The sequence below is a fragment of the Xiphophorus couchianus genome, chromosome 21 (genome assembly GCF_001444195.1).
Source record: "Xiphophorus couchianus chromosome 21, X_couchianus-1.0, whole genome shotgun sequence".
Lineage (NCBI taxonomy): Eukaryota > Metazoa > Chordata > Actinopteri > Cyprinodontiformes > Poeciliidae > Xiphophorus > Xiphophorus couchianus.
Genome location: NC_040248.1, coordinates 10,790,728 through 10,811,799, shown reverse-complemented (window position 1 = coordinate 10,811,799; position 21,072 = coordinate 10,790,728). Strand labels below are relative to the sequence as shown.

Below are 21,072 nucleotides of genomic sequence, written 5' to 3'. Positions count from 1 at the left end.
GTATTTAAAAATCTTACCAAAGTCAAATCTCATTTTCAATGTAGATACTTGTAGATAATATGCAAATATCTGATATTACTGATTTTATAAAAGGCTCTTATTAATCTGGGACCTTCTTGGTTTCAATTCACTTTATATTTACAGTTCTATGGGAGGGGGGGGGGGGGGGGGGGTTAATTGCAGAACTAACATTAAAACTTATGACTCCTAACTTTTAAACAACTTTACAGAAAACCCTTAAACCACAGGTGTCCAGGAAGTGCTGGCTGCTTTTAATTCAACTTGTTAAATATCGATCCATTCTGGCTGAAAAAGTGAGCAGTGAAAGTCTTCCACTGATACCCTGATTACATTTTTTTTCCCTTTTTAAAGAACAAACGGTCAAATACAGATGCAAAGTTGTTCACTGACGACGTCCTGTGTAGGTGTTGCCTCAACTCTTAGATAAACATTTTAGTGATTGAAGTGGGATTGGTCCACCTGTGTGGTTCATCACAACATAACTGCAGGATTCTTCTTGGTGGTGCGTTTGCATCGAGTCCGAAATATTTATGGGGATGCTTGCAAAGGAAATGCAAGCTCTACTCCTCAATTGTCTCCTTTTTACTCGTCTCCTGTCCCTCAAAGATGGGATACTCGCTTTCCACTTCTGCCCAGGTCAGGGTGCCGTTGGCCAAATCGCGAACAATAACCGGCAACTTGTTAACCTGAAGAGGAATGGGGGAGAAAGGCATTAATAGATAAAGCTATAATGATTTTGTAGGAAGTGTGTAGATCATATAGATGACAAAGATAATTTGAGCAATTACAAAAAAAGCAGTTTTCAAATGAACTACTTTGTAATGGGTGGAAAAACTATATAAACCCACATGATCTAACATGGTAACTAACCACCCCTAACTGCTTACCCAATGGTGCTATTGCTTTACACCAAATGTATTATGAACCAATTGAAGCTGAAGTTGACAGAAAAAAAAAAAAGGGAGCGGTTGCTGTACCTCAGCCCTGATCTGCCTCATTGAATCACGGTCCCTCAGTGTGGCCGTGTGAGGCGTCTTGTTCACCGTGTCAAAGTCAATGGTGATGCCGAATGCCACGCCGATCTCGTCTGTCCTAGCATAGCGCCTCCCGATGGATCCGGAGGAGTCGTCCACCTTGTGTGACACGCCGTTTTTGGTCATGGCCTCGGCTAATGTGGAAGAACATAGGAACAGTGGGTAAATATCCTGAAATACGTCAGTTCTTTAAGGGTGAAAATTAAAATAGTGGAAGGAACTTACATAGCTCCTTCACGAAAGGCATGAACTCTTGGTTTTGGCTCAGAGGTAAGACAGAACATTTGTATGGAGCTACAGTCGCAGGGAAGCTAAAGTACTATAAAAAAGAAACATATGATAAACACAAACAGAAAAGGCTCTGACTTTAAAGAACACATTTAAATATATAGTAAATATAGGTTTAAAAAAATAAATGCAATATTAGCCATTGAAAAATCCATGGTTGAAGAATGTATTTAACTGCTTCAAGAGTCCAAAAACTCACTTAAATGTTGTTTTAGCAAACCATTCCACAAACTCCACTGGAAGCCATAGTGAAACGCATAAAATAAGAATAATAAAAGCTTCTCAACTAGATCAGGGGTGTCCAAAGTCGGTCCTCGAGGGCCGGCATCCTGCATGCTTTAGTTCTCTCCCTGGTGGTAGTAACAACCTTTTCAGTTTGTCAATGTTCTTCTTAGGCCTTCTAACGAGCCATTATTGGATCCAGGTGCGTTAAACCGGGAAGAGAACTAAAACATGAAGGATGCCGGCCCTCGAGGACCCACTTTGGGCACCCCTGAACTAGATTGTTGTAGTCTGACAGCAGTATTTAAAACTAATGGAGAAATTAAAGTGTTACACAATTCCCCCACTCTGGTAACTTAACTAAACCTACCGTTCTCTGCTCATCGCCTTCTCTGATGTGGAATGTGTGTTCAAAGATGGTGTACATGATTCTACCGATTCCAAAGGAGGGTTCAATGACACTGGGAACAACTTCCTCCACTGCAGTTGAAGGGAAATGCAAGCTACAACATTTGATGACTGGTAAATAATCCTTTTTATTCCTCAAAAGACAATCTCACCATGCAAGGTCTTCTGGAATCTCTTTACTCCGACCATTTCCTTTGTGAGTTTAAAGGTCTTCCCTTCAGTCTCGATTGTGAACTCTCTGTAGAGCAGAAATACATTATTGAAACTATGTGAAAACTAATGTTCAACAGTCCTATAAACGTAAGAAATTCACTAACCCATTATCATTCAGCAGCTGTTCCTGCTCTGCAATGAAGCATTCGTCACACACCGCCAGATATTCCATTGCTAACTTAGCATCCTTTTTATAAGCCTTCCCAATTGCTCCTTTGTTGGGCTCAAACTGGACGACATTAACAGTTTTGTGCAGAGAGGTTAAAGGCAAATACAATTAACAGGACAAATACTAATACTAGTAGTATGTAAACCAGTAGTTTAAAGGATATAGGCTCTTTCAGAGGTTTCTCGGCAATTAGCGGGACCTTTGTGGCTCTTGCATGACACTTCAGATCGTAACAAGACCGGTCAGCACAGCCCACGATCTCAATCCAACCCTACAAAAAATTATATTTTAAGCAGCAGAACTAGAAAAACTTCATTAGTCTGAAGTTTGCGCTGTATTAGTGCTTACGTAGGAGGTCTTGGTTTCAGCATCCCAACAGTCACAGGCATAGTGAGCCATCTCGTTGTCCATGTGCTGTCGGAAACGCAGCTTATCTTTGGCAACACCAACTTTCGTAAGGTAGAGGTAAATCCTCCCAATAAAATATCCTAGGACAGAGTTATTAATCACTCCCTGAAGAAAACGATAAAAAAATTAATCAGTTTCCATTTTAGATTGCAAGTAATATCACGCTTCTACAACTGGGTAAGAATCACAGATATTTACTTGCTCCACAGCGTCTCCCAGCCTCATGATATGGGCTGACTGGCCACTTGTCTGTGCTTTGGATGAGTATAACATGATGTCCAGGTCTGCCACACTGGAGAATTTAGGATGGACCTTCTCATTTGGATCCACAAAGTGCTCGATCTCAGCCATGGTGAACTCCCTACACAGACAGGGTAGCAGGTACATTCCAGTTTGTTCTCTCCATCCAAATGCACAACCAACAGTGTTACCATGTTAAAATTTTATAGAGATCCAGACATAGGCCTAAGACAGATAGATAAATGCAACTTTTAAATAAGAGTGGATTAAAAATTGCCTGGAAATTAAGTTGTTTACTCTTGTCTTCTTTCATCATTATCCAGACCTGCAAAGATGCTTAAATCCAATTCCAGACTTTATTTTTTCCCCATCATACAACCCCAAAGAGGAATTCTGAGGACTGCTCACCTAACCCGAATGAGTCCAGAGCGAGGAGAGATTTCGTTCCTGAAAGAGTTTCCAATCTGAGCAGCAGCAAAGGGAAGTTTCCCCTGGTTGAACTCTAGGAGCCGCTTAAAGTTGAGGAAGATTCCCTGAGCAGTTTCAGGCCTCAGATAGCTGGAAATGTACGTCAGATTCAGAGATTTTACAAAAGAACAAAAAACATTACAAACTGTCCCCACAGTTTAAATGCTTTAACACACCCTGGCATATTCCCTCCTGGTCCGATGGATGTCTGAAACATCAGATTGAAGGAGATGGGAGCGGTGAGCTCATTTCCTGTGGTGGGAGACTTGACGTTGTATTTCACAAAAAGGTCCGTCAGCTCTTGTTGGGAGTAGTTGTCCAACTAAAAATGGTTTTAATAACATTAATAATCTGGTCAGAAACCATTTGCTCACCGAGAAAATTATATCTTTTTGTGGAACTGACCTGAGTGATGACACTGTCCATCTCTGCCTTTTTCTCAGCTGCACATTTCTTATCAGACATGAGCTTCTGGAGATGAGCTGCAGGTGAACAAATAAAGCAGTAAAGTTATGATTAAAGACAACTATTACTGACCAGTTTACAAGATGAAAAATGTTAAGCACAGTCAGTAAACCATTAAAAGAAGAATCTATAAGTTTTAATTCCTAATGAGTCAAGAGTCCACTTTTAAAAACTCATCTCTTAACCTTAAGTAGTGTTTTTACCTTTCAGAAGGTGGTCAGCCCTGAAGCATTCACCATTTTTCACATCTTTCACCATATAGTCTGCAAACTTTTCCACATGTCCAGATGTCCTGGAACAAAACACAGCAAGAATGAGCTTCAAGGAGGAAATTTAAACCAAAGTCAAATGTATCTGCAACCGGGCTATGGAGCGCTGCTGTAGCTGCAGGTTCCATGCATAAAATCGCAGAAGTTTGTATGCGCCCGTCAATAAAAACCTACAGCTCAGCACTTTTAGCCGACTCTAGGAACCACAAGGCGCCTTCAGCAGAGGCAGTGATTGAGTACAAAACAATAACATTTTCTGGCTTTAGTCACAGAAAAAAAGTCAAATAACCGATTTGGCTTTTTCAGTAGATTACATCAAGGGATAAGAGACGAAATGTTCGAATTTAAAATGATATATCTACACTTCAATTGAGCTTATTGAGACACATAAGTCAGATAGATGTGCAGACGTAATCGAAAACATTTCTGTTGCATGAACAAGGCTTCCAGCACTGCATCAGTGCACCTACTTGAGGACAGGCTCAGGAGTCAGCATGGTGCAATCGATCTCCAGGATCTGCTCCTCCTGGATGAAGTGCTGCCTCCACACCTGCAGGATGTTGTTCTTCAGGGCACAGCCAACAGGGCCAAAGTCATACAGGCCGCTCACACCTGAGGAACGGTTACCAATCAGAAACACAAATATAATCCTTTTTTGACCAGCTAACACCATTTCACTGAATTCTTTAACATTTAATTAGAAAATGTAACAGATTTCTAGACAAATTTTGTTTATTTTGTTTTATTTTTAGTTTGTTTATCTTCACTTAAAAATACAAACATCTCTAAGAATTTCTGCAGGCTAGCTTAGATTGAAAAACCAGCAAAAGCCAGACACTAACTGAAGGACACAAGGTATTGAAAGGAAGGACAGCATCAGTTAAAAGAAAGATCTCAAGGAAAAGAACGAAAAGTATGCAAACATCATTTAAAATCTTTCATCCCAATAAATGACAATTCTTATAATAATGATAAAAAAAAATCTCACAACTGCCCACTCTACTGGTAGTAGCTATGTAACACGTTACCTCCATAGATGGCAAAGGCCTGATCATAGAAGAACCGCCTCTTCAGGGTGTCCTCCATCTTGGTTCTGTCAACAATATCATCTTTGGGTTGCAGCGACAGCTCCTGTGAATGTTACATCACCTTTTCATGTCAGAGTGTTGCACACGTACAAATGCTAGGATGCAAGCTAGCTGCTTAGTAAAACAAAATGGATCAAAACAGTTTATATGTGAACCTAAAGTAGAATCAGTGTAAGACCAGGTCAAGCAACATGTTGCAGAAATCAGATGGCTGTTTAATAACTACTGTTTGGATCGTAGGCGATTCTATAAGAAACGTCTCTGGACTGACATTTGTGGTGAACTGGTTATAATTTCATATTTGAGCAAAGTGGAGATGATCATCCAGGTTTACTGAACGCACACTCAAAAGCCCAAAACTATTCATACTGTGCAACAGATTGCATGAGATTTGAAAGTGAATTTGTGAACATGGGAGTAATTCTGTTGAGTGCATTCTGATCAAAATCAAATGAAGATCACAAGTGATTTACCTTGGCCTCTAAAGTCCTCTTCCTTGCTTTCAATTCTGCGACGGCTTTGGTGACATCTACATCAGGAGCTCCTTCCTGTTTCATTTTGCGTACCAGGTCCCCCTGAGGAAAATAATTAGAGCAAACCCTTGAGACAACTACAGGCGCCACTGGGCTCCAGTTTGGGCCTGGTTTACAAAGCTAAAGGCCGATTATAGATGTGGAGTTTTGGCACCAGCAGATCAGCCTCCTTTCTGCACCCCACCCTGCAGCTAACCACTGTCTGAAGCTGCAGAAGCGGCTCAACGTGGCATACAGCACATGATTGTCAGCTAGCAGCAGCTAGCTTCTTGTGCACTGACAGTTTGTATCAGGCGGTATACACACAAGTGTTTTATTGTTAAAACTGAACCGTATGGGGCCCATTCTGTTAACTAATAGCGAATAAAAGCAAATAGATCAGCTGTACCTGTTCTTTGACTGCCTGCCTCAAAGGGGCGAGAATCTCCTCAAAGTTGCCGTCCCCCATGGTTTGTCCTTCCGTGAGCTGCAGCCAGAGGCTCCTCTGCTTCTTACTACACACAGAAACCGACGCTGAAAAAGGCCTTCTTCCGGGGGGATGGCGGAGCGACAACCGGACGAAGCGGGCAGTGACTAGCGGACAGAGGGAGGGAATCTCAGTGGTGGTCCTCAGCAGAGCTGATGCAGCGATGCGGAGAAGAAGCATGGACCGGTGAACTGCAACCACAGGAGAATGATGAAATCTCTGGAAACAAGTAAACACCGCCTGCAGCACGGGCTCGGCACTTTCGCTACAAATCACACCCAATAATAAGGAATCTATCTGCAGATTCGTTGAAAACTGGAATACTTTTTAAAATTATTATTATTTCTACTAAAATTACGGGGGAAAAAAATCTAGTAAAAATTAAATAAAAGTCTTCGGGGTTCAAGTCCAAAACCGATTGTGGAGTAACATGCATAAAAGTAACATGCTTAAAAGTAACATGCATAACAATATCAAAAATGTTTTGTAACAGGTGGAACCACCAGGTGTCGCACCCTCCACAGCCTGAGCTTCCATAAAAGGGAAGCTGGAAAGGTGGTGGCCGAGTGTCAATTTTCTGTGTGTGACCAGGTGTGTGTTGGACCCACGCGTTCCACTGTTTGCTGGCTGCGGCAGGTTTGGAGGAAAACTGTTTTAAATCGATGCTCTTAAATAAGTATGTGCTGACATGGTGTTTTATACAGGGCCACACTGTTAATGACGTTTCGGTGGTAGCGTTACCTGGGCGTGTGGTTGGTCGACGGCCCAGGTGTGTGGTTTGGCGAACTGGAGAGCTGATGGGTCACCCGGTTGGACAACTGTTTCACCCGCTACTGGTGCGTTCACACCAGTGATGTAATGATGACAAAACCGTCATGCAAACACGGTGTTTTAATACCGTCGATATCGGTATTCAGCTGTTCTTAGGTCGGCTGCAGGCATTTATCCGTCTTTCACATTTTTGCAGACTCCAGTTTTGAAAATGGAATAAAGTCCATTCCGCCATCTAAATGCTCTGTGTAAAGCTGCCTTCTGCATGTTCCCCACTGACAACCAAGGGCGTAGGAAGGAGTCTGTCGTTGTGGGTCGGGGGTGGGACCCATATCGGAAACCTGACAGATCAGTAAATAACTTGAGCAGAAATGTCATAAACAAGTGTGCCATCAACACGTCAGTAACGCGTTACTCTAATCTGACCCCTTGTTTCAGTAACAAGTAATGTTACTCCCCTCCCCCCCTTCTCCTCCCGGTTCCTACGACTATGCTGACAACTTTTAACATATTTTTTTTCCAGATTATATTCCACCAAATCTCTATGATTGCAGTGTATTTAATAGCAAACAATCATCAAATCTAGCCAGACCGCAGCGCATGGTAGACCCCAAAACCTTGTCCTCCAGGTAAGGGGTGTTTACTATTTACTTTGGGACAAATTGTGACAAACCCACTGAATTGATTGACAGGTGCCATCATATCAATTGAACAAGTGCGCACGCCTGACATTCAAAGTGCGTAACAGAGGTGACGAAACACCCAATGGTCCCCCCACCTCAAAAATGAAACACCGGCGCCTCTGTTTCCAGGTTATTTTGAAAACATGTTTTTGTGTAGGATATGCAGTAATTGCATTCAGTCACTAGAGGCCACTGAAAACAAACTCTGTGCTCAGGCTCACAGATCTGTAATAACAGCCTTTCCTGTCAGCGCTGCTGTAGACTTTTGAGGTGAAAGTTGAACTCGTACATTGCAATTTCTGGTGAAGTTTGGAGTAAAGTGAAGTAGAAATACTGAAAATTACTGGATCAAATTTACGGATTTAACTGGTTCGAATCCCAGACTCAAACTTGAAATGTACAATGCCTTCAAAGTACTATCTTCTCAAGTTACCTAATGAGTATATCGACTCCATCTGTTTGTAATTTGATCTTTTTTGATTTTTATACTTTTAAAAACCACCGTTATGTTCTGTTTGTGTAAGTCTATCACATCAAATCACTGTAAAATACATATTTATGTTATTGTTGTAACAAACTAAATGAGGAAAAGTACAAAATACATGAAATCTTGTCCAAGGACTCGTCAGTTTATCATTTCCAGTAAAAGTAATCTAATAACTTAAAATTATTTTCAAATGTAAGCAGAATATCTACGTTGTAGTTCTAGTAGTTCTTTACGTACCACTTTTCACAATAAAATAGTTGAATACCATCAGTGTGCGGTGCAATGCGGTGGTGCGGTGTTTACCTGATTATAAAATCTCAAACATTTCATTCCTTATTTATTGTGTCTGCAACCTGCATCATGCGGTGAAGTATGTCATCAGATTTCAATTATCTGTCTGGTCTGGGCAGACTCGGTAACCTGAGCTGGATGGAACGTGATTGTGCAAAGTAGCTGTGAGAGCTGTGTCGTGGTGTCAGTTGTACACATACGCCGTTGTGGGCCACCAGGACACAGCCACTGACCCACATTGAGAGCAACATGTCGGCAAGGAGATTACACACTAATTATGAGCAGCATCAGCAGATGACGGTCCGCACCTACCACTGTTTCCCTTCTGTCTGTACGCCATCATCAGACACTCATTTCCCAGGTGGGGTCCTATGAGGCGATGTGTTCCTGGGCTCCATTAAAGGGAACAGCTGATGTGACTAGGGAAGGCTTGTGAATGCGTCACCACTGGCAGTGGACCAGAAAACCACTTTATGTCCCCTGCTGTTATTCTACAGCCCATTGAGGCTGAAGCTGTGCGAGTCCTGCTTGTTTCATAGGGGATTAACAGGGTAAAGGTCTTAACATTGATTAACACTGATGTTGTACACTAATTTAGGAATAATTTCTGTTTGAAGACATGTTAGGAGGGTCTTTAATTTGAAACAGCATAGAAGCAAAAGACCAACGTCCAAAGAAATGCCAGTGATCAAAATTGATGGCTGCACACGCAAATCAAAAATCAAGTCTAGCATTCAGAATAAAACGGTATTTAGAATCTTATTTGAGGTCCAAGATAATGTGTGAGAAAAATAATTGCCTTTGAACAGATTTCTTATATTTCTACTATTTTCTTACACTTGACTGTTTCAGATCATAACGTAAAATCAAGGATCAGTATTTATGAAATGCAGTTTTAAAATTTATAATTTCATTTACTGATAAAGCAAGCTGTCCAACCTAATCTGACTCTATGTGAAAAAGTAATCACTCCCTCATCATGATAATTGAATGGGTCGCGCTGGGGGGTGAGAACTGGTTGCTCTAACCGTAAATAAACTTTTCATGCTTTGGGGACATTTTTGCCTTTTTCTTCTTTGCAGAAATGTTTTAATTCAGCCACTTAAGAGCAATTCATTGTTCCACTAATGACGGCAATTTATCATGTTTGACTGTGCCATAATGTTTTACAAAACTTCTGTTTCTTTTAAGTCATACGTAACAAGACACTTTTCTTTAGATGATGTCTTATTTCTTAAGACCTGTTAGCCTACTTAATGTTGTCAGACAGGTTCTCTAACTATTTTATCTTTCAGATCAGTCAGTAATCAGGTATGTGTGCGACAATTGAAATTGAATTAAGTTTTTAAAATAATGCAGACAATTCTTTAAGCTATGATTTAACAAGGAGTGATTACTTTTTTTTCACGAGGCTTGGTTGGTCCGGATAGCTCAGTTAAACTAATTTACACCGTCAATTTAGCTTTGGTTAATGTTTTTTTGTTTGTTTGTTTCTGGGGTTGAAATAATTTTAATTACATTGGTTCAGTAGTTATTTACCATCTTAAACAACTTCAAGGTTTTATGAATAATTTATTTTTTTGCCCTTCAGAGGGTTGTATGCGTGCATTTTTCAAAATTTTGCTTAAAATTCATTTGTGCTCATTTACAGAGCAGTTGAAGGAGAAAAAATATTTGTAGATTGTCCTGTTTGGTTATGCACTGTAATGTGAAATCCCTCAGACACTACAGTTAAACATCTGCAGTTTCAAAACCTCTTGAGACTCCAACAGGTTTTCTTCCTGGATGCTCTTTTCCAATAATTGTGCCCATCAAATCTGACCACCCTGTGGCTGCTGAAGAAACTTATTTGCTGATTGTATTTAGTTAAACTGCAAACAGAACTTATACCTTACTCCCACTGTTCCAAAAAGACTAGTTTTGTTGGGTAATTATAATTCCTGTATCAGCAATTAGGTGAACTCTGAAGGCAGCTGATCACAATAGATTCTGCTTATGCAGAGTAAAAGGTGGTAAATACAAATGCACGCCGCACTTTTCAGCTTTACATTTGTTAAAATAAATTAAAATATGAAAAACCTAGTAAAATTTCCCGTTTTCACCATTATACACTACTTTGTGTTAGTCTTTCACTTGCAGGAAAGCTCCAGTATACAATGAAGCTTCATGTTGTGCCTTGAAATGTTTGAGAAACCTCAGTGGTTATGGATACTTTTGAAGGGCACTGGAAGTATCTAAACATTATCTTTAAATATAAATGAATTAAAGTATTTATTATCTCTTTTTTTTTTGTCAAAAAATGTCACATTAAAAAAAGAGGGAAGTCGGACAAACGGGCTGTTATTCAGCATGCACTTTCCTGTATCATAGCCACGCTGGAGGCGCGTTGTTGTGGAGCGCAAGCCTGTGGCAGGCAGGAGGACGGTCGCCATCTCTGGGTAAACACTGTAACCATATTACGCAGTTGATATTGTAGTGTGTGGACTGAAGCCGGAGCGCACAGTAGCAGCAGCAGCAGCTACAGCCGCGGCAGAAGGCGGGGGCTATGCTGCCCGCAGCAGCAGCGACCACAGAGGACACATACGGCGGCTTCAGAGCAGGACTGACGCTTTTGTTTGTCTCCTGCACGTCGGAGCTGTCACTTCACGTCTGAAAGCGATCCTTGGTGCGCTTTCATCTTCCCGAACTGTTTTTTTTCCTCCCCCTCCAATGTTTTTGAGCGGATGGGACTTGCACGGTTCCAGTGAAATGGGATTTTAATGGTGCACGTAGCAGTAGCCTGTGCACAGCCGGGGGACCGTAGTTGTAGCAGCGCGCGGGGTGATGATCGCCGAAGAATAAAGCGGTGCAGCCCAAAGGTGCGCAACATCTCGTTTCCATGGACAACACGTCCATAATAACACAGGTTGCAAATCCGAAAGAGGAGGAGAGCATCTCATCGAGTCAAGATAAAGGTAAGCCCGTGCAGAAATGTTCATTGACACAATCTGTTCCTTTTTTTTGTTTGTTTTTATGGCGTTTGGTTATTTATTTCTGGATTCTGCTGTTTGCACGGCGACAATCGGTGCAGATCTGTTGCCCTCCGTGCAAAGAGGAATCTCCGGACCGCAATAGCAAAACAGTATCGACGTAAAATCCTCCATTGTTTGGGTGAAGCAGGGAAACATTACCAACCAAAACCTGCCTGTTTACCCCCAATTCGGCTGGGAGTGCGCTGTAACTTTGTGATGGCTTTATTTCGTTGCCACCACGCACACATTTAATTTAACTCAATTAAATCATGTGTATTTTTTTCCCCTCAAGTGTGAGAGTTTACTACAGGGGGGCGGGTACAACATTACCTTCTACTTTACACTGCTCACAAATAGATGCCAGCATCAACAGGAGCACAGATCTGCCACTACTATTGGGGAAACTAAGGCAATGAATTGATCGAAATTCACGGGAACATATTGTGCTATGCTACGCCTGTAACCAGGGACGCCCCTAGAAACCTTTCTAAGGGGTGGCCAGATGGTGACCGCTGATAATCTTGAGGCAGCATTGCAAAAGTCATGACAGATGCTATTTATTTATTTATTTTTAAATAAACCGTAGCTAAATGTGTGCAAATAGGCAAGTGTGGCAAACCATTAAAAACTTAACAGATATTACAGTAAATTCATGAAACATAAATAAGATAAATTGTGCAGCAAGCTGAAATACATCATGAACACCAATAGAGAATTAAATTAATAAGACAGTGCATGTTCAAATATTTACCATCTGCTGCAGCAAAAAAAGAACATAAGCATCATCAGTTCTCTTATAATATACTCCATAAGGAACAGTCTCTGTATAAACGTCAACCTCCACCTGCATAAAAAACAGCTGAGCAGCTTCTGTGCAGACAACAGAAGCTGAGGGACAGCACTTTTTTTTTCTTCTCCTGTGCAACAATTGTTGTAAAGAGACTGATGGCAGATCCTCCTCATTAGTCAGGGGGTTTCATTAACATTTCAAGTGCATTTATTAGCCAATGGTCATAACAAAACAGTTTTCGAGTAACACAGGTTTACTTAGTGGCCGATATTCCCTCATTAGCACCCATCCCAGCGAGCCACAGGGTGCTGGGAGGCCAGAGGGACCACAGTGTCCTGCTGCACTCACTGCTCTCCTTGGAGAAAAAGGTCACCTTTTGGTCTCATCCAACCTCTGAGCAGCTCTGACATACAGCATTCTGAATCACTGTAACCCCCACTAATTAAGACGACATCTCCTTTATGGATCGTAAAGATAAACCCATCAGAATTTTGTGGCCAATTTGAGATAATGGTTTATGCAGCGTTTGTTCTGTGGATCTTTGGAGTATTCTGTTTTAGACACAAAAAAATTAAAAAATATAATACGAGACGATTTAAGAGCGCACACAGACACACCACATCCATATACACATATATATTTATGTATTTATGTACACACATCACTTACTTCACTGAATGAAACACAGATCACACAGAGAAGGATTTTATGACACTTTTACTTCTGCTAACTATATTGGCATATTATATTTAAGATTAGAATATTACATCAGACCAATAAAAACATTTTTTTAATAGAGAAATGCATGCTTAGTGAAAAAGTTATTTTCAAAAGTGCTTTTGATTTGATAAAATGGCCTCTTCGGGTCACGTATCCCAATTTGCTGAGATGTGCTTATGTGTAACAGATGGAAGATATGAAACAAAGCCTTGCTCTCTCTCACTGTCTTCCAGCATGAGTGACATGTAACAGTATGTTGTAGAAAATACAGTGTCTCTTTAAAATATATGTATATTTGTGCTTATTATGGCTTCATTATAAAAAAAAACTTTACTGGTTTTAAAAACAGCTAATTTGATGGGGGGTGTACTAACAATGTTCTCACTAAAACGTGCTGCTGTTTCCTGGTAGTGCTGAGATAAAATGTGTTCACTGACTGGAAAAATTAGGATTTTGGGTCTATTGACCAGTTGGTCCAATGAAAAACACTTTTTATTCCAATCAAAAGCCATGTTCATGGATTGTTTTACTTGAGTAAATACATTTAAAACTAAATCTAATTTGGCAAAGTTTTTTTTGTGTAATCTTTATTCTATTCACAAAATGTTTATTTAGATCTCCAAAAGTCTTGATTTGCTTGCTACCCCATTGTTTCCATTTTTCTTCTCCAAGGAGCTCAATGTAATTAATGTAAATCCACCTAAAACAAATGCCAACAGAGAATGGAGAAGTTTGTGCTATTAAAATGTTTTTTTTTCTTCTCTTTTTTAGCTTGTTTAAATTTTTTTTAGCTTATTTTAATTCAGAATTCCCACACTTTGTTCAGAGCATTTGCTCGTTTTGAACAGTGAATCCCAGATGGCATGTGAAATCTGATAATTAATCTGGAGGGATCAAAAACCGGGTTCAGCCGCTGACCAGAGACGACTTAAAACACTGACACACACTGTGCCTACTCGAACGACTGCTATTTCAGATACACATTAATAGCTTCATGATGACTTTCAATCATGTTGCTGTGCAGAACAAAATGAAAGCCAATTACAAAGATGTGTTTAAAGTTGAGTAATACTAACACCATTAGCAAAAAATAAGAGAAAGATTTAAAAAATGAGAACAATATTAAATACCCTCAAAATAAAAAATAACAAAAATGCATTAAAATCCTGACAAATATGAGTCTTTCATTTTAACTAAAAATTAAGTAAATACTGGTTACTTCATTACTTACTTACAGGTTAATATTTGAAAGGAAACTGTTGGTGTATGACATTAAAGCACACCTCAACCTTAAGTTACGTTCAACTACAAACACTCATCTTTGTTCTTATGTCAACTTTAAGACACTGTTGACTCATATAATTCCTAAGGCTTACAGTCAGAACTGTCATACCTCGTTTTAACACACTCCATCTAATACTTAAGTCTATAATTAAGGTGTCCACTGAGGAATGGTGTTATGTAATAACTGGTTGTGTTATGGTACCATGTAATTATACCAAAACATTCAGGTACAGACCTTTTAATTTGGCTTGTGCGTCCCGAACGAACACAGCTTTTAAAAAAAACCAAAAACATAATACATACCTTGTGGCCTAGCAATGATGTCATTGCCCAATGTGCATGCTCTCCACTTTGTTTATTTGCATATTGGTACGGTAGTATTGCAGTGCCAAATACATTTGGTGAAAACATTTCACAAATTGATGCCATATTTATGAAGAAATAAAAACAAACAAACTTTGATTTGGAAAATTGAAATCATTCTGCAATTGTTTTGGAAGTTGGTCCCCTTTGCGGTTTGCCCACTTGTATGTATGAAATGTACTAGTCCAATACTGGATATGTTGTGCAACAAGTCATTCTGTAAACTCATTTAGAACATTTGTACTCACTATGATAAACACTGATTTAAAGTAATTTTACTATATTCTGCACATCATTCTATCGAATTAAATGTGGTTTCATGACTTGGATAATCAATATCTGTCAACAAGAGTTGTTCAGTTATATTAGGATGTTCAGATGTGTTAATCTCTCATATATTACCAGAGCAAATTGACTCAAATAGGGAGCAAATCTAAAATAATTGTCAAAGGTTTGTCATACTAAGTTTTCAGTAATTAATATACATTTACGTTATAAATGACGCTTGAGATTTTTGTCTATTTGTTTCTCATGATTTGTGAAAGTACTAAACTGCAATAGTTTAAACTGACTCAACATGAAGGTAGGAAATGGGGGGTATAAATTGGCAAAGGGGGAAACGGACCCATATTTACAATGTCCCTCAAGCTTTTAGCATCCTGTCAGCTTCTGGTGCCCACAACTATCTGAAAACAAACAAACACACCCTCAGTCAATCAGTATAACCGAGGGGAGTTTAGCCAGGGGGCTTCAGGGATGGAGTCCCTGCCCTTCACTTCCCAGCTCTGCCAAAGCTGACGGCAAACAGCACTCGTTCTGCAGGTTTTCTCTTTGACCTGCCTGCCGTGAGGCCGCAAATGAATACACGCTATCACACGTTGAATATTTCAGAGCATTATACGGCTATTTTTGCTCGACGAATGTGCTACTCATTGGAAGAAGTCATGCCAAATAAGACCCACGTTTGAGTTTCTTCTAAACATTTTATTAGATGCAGATTCAACTTTTCTGTTAAACAGATTTACTTAATCACAAGTGCTTGTGTGGCGCTTGTGGTGAAGCAGTACTTTCCGTCAAAACCATTTATGCATTTCTCCATATTGATCAAATCTACAATGGGACCCAAAATTAGATTGTACTTGAGTCTAAAATAGCTAACTTTATCATAATTTAGCAAACACTCTTCTCAGTGTGCTCACATTTTAAGCATAGATTTCAGTGAATCTATGTTCACTGAAATACTGTAGGTAGCCACAGTTTTCATAGTATGATGCAATGAGATGTAATTGCTGGACTAACAAAAAGGGGAGGGGGAGTCATGAGGCGGCTGGCCTCACTCTCACTTAGTAATTCACTCTGGTTTTTCCTAATCTAGCAGTCAAGGCAGGTGTCAATGGACAAGCTATTTACCTTAATCAGATTAGATTAAATCTGACTTTAGCTCTTCACGTTTTAAGGTGTGATATACTGTATGTCAGGCAGGCCGCACAGCGATTTTGAAAACAGACTAATGGAGCCATTGCATATTGATCTATTTATTGATGATCTTTTTGAATTTTCTTTAATATTTGTTGCTTACCTGAGAAGACTAAGTCTAATCTGGAGTCTCATGAACAGAAAGCTTCAATCCCACTGTTGTGGCTCTTTGTTATTTGTGAGTTTACTCAGGAGTCTGTGGGAAAAACATTATCCTGGAAATTAAAGCAAAAGCAAATGACTTTCTGAATGGGAAAGTGTAAATTATCCTAAACTGAAATGGTCATTTTACCCTGGGGTTACACCAGCTGCAGATACAGGGTAATATTTTAAATACCAAATAGAATAAAAACCAGTTGTTTACATGGTTAAACGATATATACCGTTTCTTCTCATTGTTCGATATAAAACTGAAGAAAACATTTTCTGTTTTACTATGCCTTTAAACAATTTGGGAAGACTTGGATAATTCCATGGCTTTCCATGTTTTTGTTAGCTTAATTCACAAAATTTTAATTCAGTGGAAGCGTGCCTGGATAGATTTTAAGGCAAAACATTCCACATATTGTAAGTCTTCCTTGTGTGAAAATGGAATACTGAAAAAAATCATCAATTAGGAAAAAAAATCAATCAATATATGAAGAAGATAATTGTCAACCTCAACATGTCTGGTTCCTCTTTGAATAAAATTTTCTGATGTCCGAAGGTGCCACATTTATCTTCAATCAAAGTGTGTGCAGGTGTTGTATCAGAAGAGAACACGCTTTGGTGCAAAAATAAGCATATCAGCCTGAAAGCAAAAGTTAACAAAGTTAAGATTCTGCCTGAATCTGGATGGAGTATCATTATCCATGGGGAAAGGTATCTTGGGATGAAAGAGCAACTAATCAATGGAGAAAGCATTCATTCAAAAGCAGCATTAAAAGCCAGATTATCATTTGAAAATGCACTCAGAGAAAAAGATCCTAATTTTTGAGAACATGTCCTGTGACCTGAGGAACTAAAGGCTGAAGTGTTTGGCCACAAACACTTTGGGTTAAACTTACAATGCTGAGAACACCATCCCAGCTTTGAAGTACGGAGGTGGCAACATAGTTTTATTTCTTGAGACATTGATTGAAAATTGGCAGAAATTAATCACAAAGGAGTTTAAGGACAATAAAGCATATGTATTAGCATGGCAATAAAGCCCTGACCTCAACCCCTGTCTATATATATAGACATATACATATGCTTTTTAGTTTTAAGAAAATAATTTTTAAAAATCCTCTGTCATTATTATTATATATTATTTAGCAAATGCAAATATTTGTTACAACCTTAACTAAATTAAAACAGGAAATGTTTAGTCCGATTTAATAACACACAGTGATATTTAAAGGTTGCATCTTTTTATACAGTGTACGTAAATATGTAGTTTCAACTGAGTGCTCAAAAAAGCTCCTTCTTATTTGCTATGAGCCTATATGAGCGAGAAACATGTATGTAACTGGAGAAGAAGCATGGAGGAGCAGCAGATGCTGGGATTTCTGCACACTAATAGCATGTTAAACAGTATTATTCCCTCTGACTGTTGGTTAGAAACTATTTACATTCCCTGGAGAAACAAGGAAAGAAAAACACTGAAGCTGTAATTATATATTAATCTTGAAAAAGCCTCTGATTTCATGCGCAATTGGTTTTTGAGGTTATTCCTGGAACCCAATGCTGCACATTACTAAAGTGTTTATGATGAGGGGACCACACCTGCAGAAGAGTGAGCAGCTCTGCTAAGTGGGGAGAGTTACTGTGAGTTTTGGCTGTCTCTGAATCTCTGGCACAACTTGGCAGTCTCCTGTGTACTGCACTCTGCGGCCACGGCCAGCCTCAAAGTGTTGGGGAGCTTGTGCTTGGTTAGAGGCTTCGCCATCCTCTGGGAATCGGATTGGACTGTGGTGTGCATACAGTAAAGTCATTATTCAGTGCAGCATTTTGAATGAGGGGACGAGGAGAAAAAAAAGTTGAACTCGGTACCCTGAGGTTCAGGTCCTTATTACCAATTTATAAACTCCTTTCATCCAGAGCAGCTCAGAAAAGCTGATTATATTTACCTCTAGGGAAGAGTTTTAGAGTGGTAGACATTTCCTGACTTTATTTCTCTAGTCCAGTTCCAATTTGGGCAGCTCAGTGTAACCAGTTGCACTCAGGTACTAACTTCTTATAGACAACCAATCAATTAATCTGAAAATGGAAACCAAGCCATGGCTATCCAAAATCCTGACTTGGCAAAAGGGAGTATTAGTCAGTGAAGTTGCTGAGAGGCCAACAGTAACTCTAGAGGAGCAGGAAAGATCCACAGCTCAGGTGTGAGAATCTCTTGACATTTGTCATCCACTCAACAAATCTGACCGCTATGGATGACACAGAAGGAGACAAGAGAGTTGTGTTGTACAACATTGTAACATTGTATACTTATTTAAAGGAAATGTATTATTATTATTATTATCATTATTTTTATTAATATTATATCCCTAGCATAATGGCTTTCTACTTTATCTTTTTATGTATAGCCACTCTGATCCGACACTCTCTATGATGGCAACCAGTACCCCACTTACTGTGTGTATATATATATATATTTTTTTGCTCATTCAATTTAACGCTGCTTATTTGGAATCTTTGTAGTTAAAGCCCATTGTGTAGAAACACATTTGGGGGTGGAGGATTTCCTGTCAGACTGTGGGGTCCCAGAAACGACACATAAAAATACTTGTAAAAAGCGCACCCTGGGCCTGTGTGACCCTAACAGTGTGACCCCATCTCTTACAACTGTGGGAGAGTTAAAGACCGGCAAATATGGTTTTGCAAATTTTCCTGCACAATTTATTTTCTGGTCTACCCCATAGAATCCCGATAAAATGCATTGACGTTTGTGTAAGGCATAAAAGTATTTGTAGGACACTTGAAGATTTGAGTTATCTCTTTTGGGTCTATTTAGTGTAACTTCTTCAGTGTGCCTAATATTTTTGCTTTGTAAAGCACAATTACAAGTTAAGCTGGAGTTTATCTAATGTATTTTCATTCTTCCATCTGAAACTGATAATTATATAAAAAGGCAAGGAGTTATAATTAGCTGTGTTAGGACAGAATGCATTAGAAATACGTAAGATACATGATTACATCTGCTCACAATAAATATTCAGGAAAGCAGTTAATATGAGGCATCCTTTATATCTAAAACTTGTCAGACTTTGCAAAGAAGCAGCTACTCTCCAACTCATCCTGTAAAAATCCGCTGGGGAAAACAGTGTGGGCCGTATCTTTCCTCACTCCTACACTGGATGACTATTAAGACTTAAACCATATGCTACAGGAAGTCCACATGGTCTTGCTCACAAGTTCCAGGCTAGCTTCCAGTTTAGAGCGCAATTTCATAAATATTGTCTTGTTGAGATCCTGTATCCACGTCAACCAGAGCCTGATAATCCAGACGCTCCATGTGCAACAGAAATGTAAATGGACCTGGACATAGCCTATGAAATATAGAAATGAAAATTAAAACACAGATTTAGAAAAGTGGTGTGTGCATTTGCATTTATTGATACTCTGAAGCAGCTAATTGATACCCAGTGAAATTAGTTGGCTTCAGAAGCCGACTTACTGTTGAAAGAAAGTCTAAAAAGTAATTTTTTACAGTTTGCCCCAAGCATTTTTTTTTTCTGTGAAAAATGTAAAATATTTATTCTTTGTTTTCCATTTCAAAGTCATTTGTGTTGGTACATCACATAAAGTCTTAAGAAGATACATTGAATTTTGTGGTTTTATTTTACAAAATACTCTTAAAATGTGTTGAACTCAATATTTCTTTGTAGCGTCTATTCTTGGACGTTTTTCTGCAGGACAGGGTTTGGGGGTTTTACCGGGTCTATTTTTTATGTCCGTTTAGAGGTGGGGGACATGGAGTCTGAGTGGACCGTGTTCCGTGCCTCCATTGTCGAGGCGGCCGATTGGAGCTGTGGCCGCAAGGTTGTCGGTGCCTGTCGCGGCGGCAACCCTCGAACCCGTTGGTGGACACCTTCGGTGAGGGATGCCGTCAGGCTGAAGAAGGAGTCCTATCGAGCCTTTTTGGCCTGTGGGACTCCGGAAGCAGCTGATGGGTATTGGATATGATTATTTGACAGCATTATTGGCCAATTTCATGATTGAATTGGGCCCCCAGTGCAGCAAAAATACTGATATTGTTTGTTTTGAGGAAAAATTCTTGCAAATGAGAATTACTGATGATTTCAACTCCATAATAACATTTGGCTTTATATAAATACTTGTGCTGACAGATATAGTTGCTTTTGATCCATCAAAATTCAGACTTCTCATTAACTCTGACATTCTTGTTCTGCTAGAGCATGCTTGTGATGCCTTTATTTAAATGCCTGATATTGTTGTTGACTTGCATCATACTCCGTTTGGAGCCAAGGAACCGTCTGCTGCAGGCTGCTTTTCTCCACTTCAAAGATTGTTTATCGCCACAAGCTCCTCTTAATTTGGCATCCGTTCAGCCAAACGAACGTAGTCATAACAGATCAATACAGTCGGAAAAGGAGGCAGAGGTCAAGAGTGAGGATGCGTGTGAATGTCAAGAAGAAAGAGCAGGAGAAAGTGCTTGGGTTTCTGTGACATGGGAACGGTTTTTCTGCATATTTTGCCCTCTACTGCTTGGCATTTATCATCACTAATTGGCTATCCTAAACAAAGATCGTGTTTTCTTCTCAACGATTTTCCGTCACACCTCCTGAATTATGCGGCATAGCAGTTTGTGTAATATTTGACAGAAGAGCATGACATTTTTTGAACAATACAATAACTAGACATTTGCATGCAGGACTGGGGGTTATAACATATACAAGGAAGACCTCTTCTCATCCTCC

At 39.5% G+C, this 21,072-nt stretch overlaps 2 protein-coding genes and 1 non-coding gene across 4 annotated transcripts in view; 1 reads left to right on the top strand and 2 right to left on the bottom strand.

The window, feature by feature from the left end:
* Positions 1 to 249: 249 nt before the first annotated feature.
* gars1 (glycyl-tRNA synthetase 1) lies at positions 250 to 6,520 on the bottom strand. Its single transcript, XM_028004868.1, has 17 exons — positions 6,215 to 6,520; positions 5,767 to 5,868; positions 5,234 to 5,336; positions 4,676 to 4,817; positions 4,140 to 4,228; positions 3,877 to 3,953; positions 3,648 to 3,793; positions 3,412 to 3,561; positions 2,962 to 3,124; positions 2,704 to 2,868; positions 2,519 to 2,626; positions 2,291 to 2,436; positions 2,126 to 2,211; positions 1,936 to 2,045; positions 1,281 to 1,374; positions 999 to 1,189; positions 250 to 707 (listed from the first exon to the last, which is right to left on the bottom strand). Exons 1-17 carry the CDS (start codon positions 6,470 to 6,472, stop codon positions 582 to 584), a joined length of 2,256 nt encoding a protein of 751 aa, XP_027860669.1. The 5' UTR covers positions 6,473 to 6,520; the 3' UTR covers positions 250 to 581.
* LOC114137252 (small nucleolar RNA SNORA84) lies at positions 4,283 to 4,417 on the bottom strand. Its single transcript, XR_003593967.1, has one exon. It is a non-coding gene; the product is annotated as a small nucleolar RNA SNORA84 (small nucleolar RNA).
* A 4,399-nt stretch (positions 6,521 to 10,919) lies between the features above and the next one.
* Positions 10,920 to 21,072, top strand: part of ctdspla (CTD (carboxy-terminal domain, RNA polymerase II, polypeptide A) small phosphatase-like a) — a 32,695-nt gene continuing 22,542 nt past the window's right edge. Inside the window, exon 1 of one of the 2 annotated variants that reach the window (XM_028004874.1) lies at positions 10,920 to 11,478. In XM_028004874.1, coding sequence (XP_027860675.1) covers positions 11,403 to 11,478 — 76 coding nt within the window. In that variant the 5' untranslated portion in view covers positions 10,920 to 11,402. The remainder of the gene's footprint in view (positions 11,479 to 21,072) is intronic. The other variant, XM_028004875.1, reaches the window with a different exon arrangement.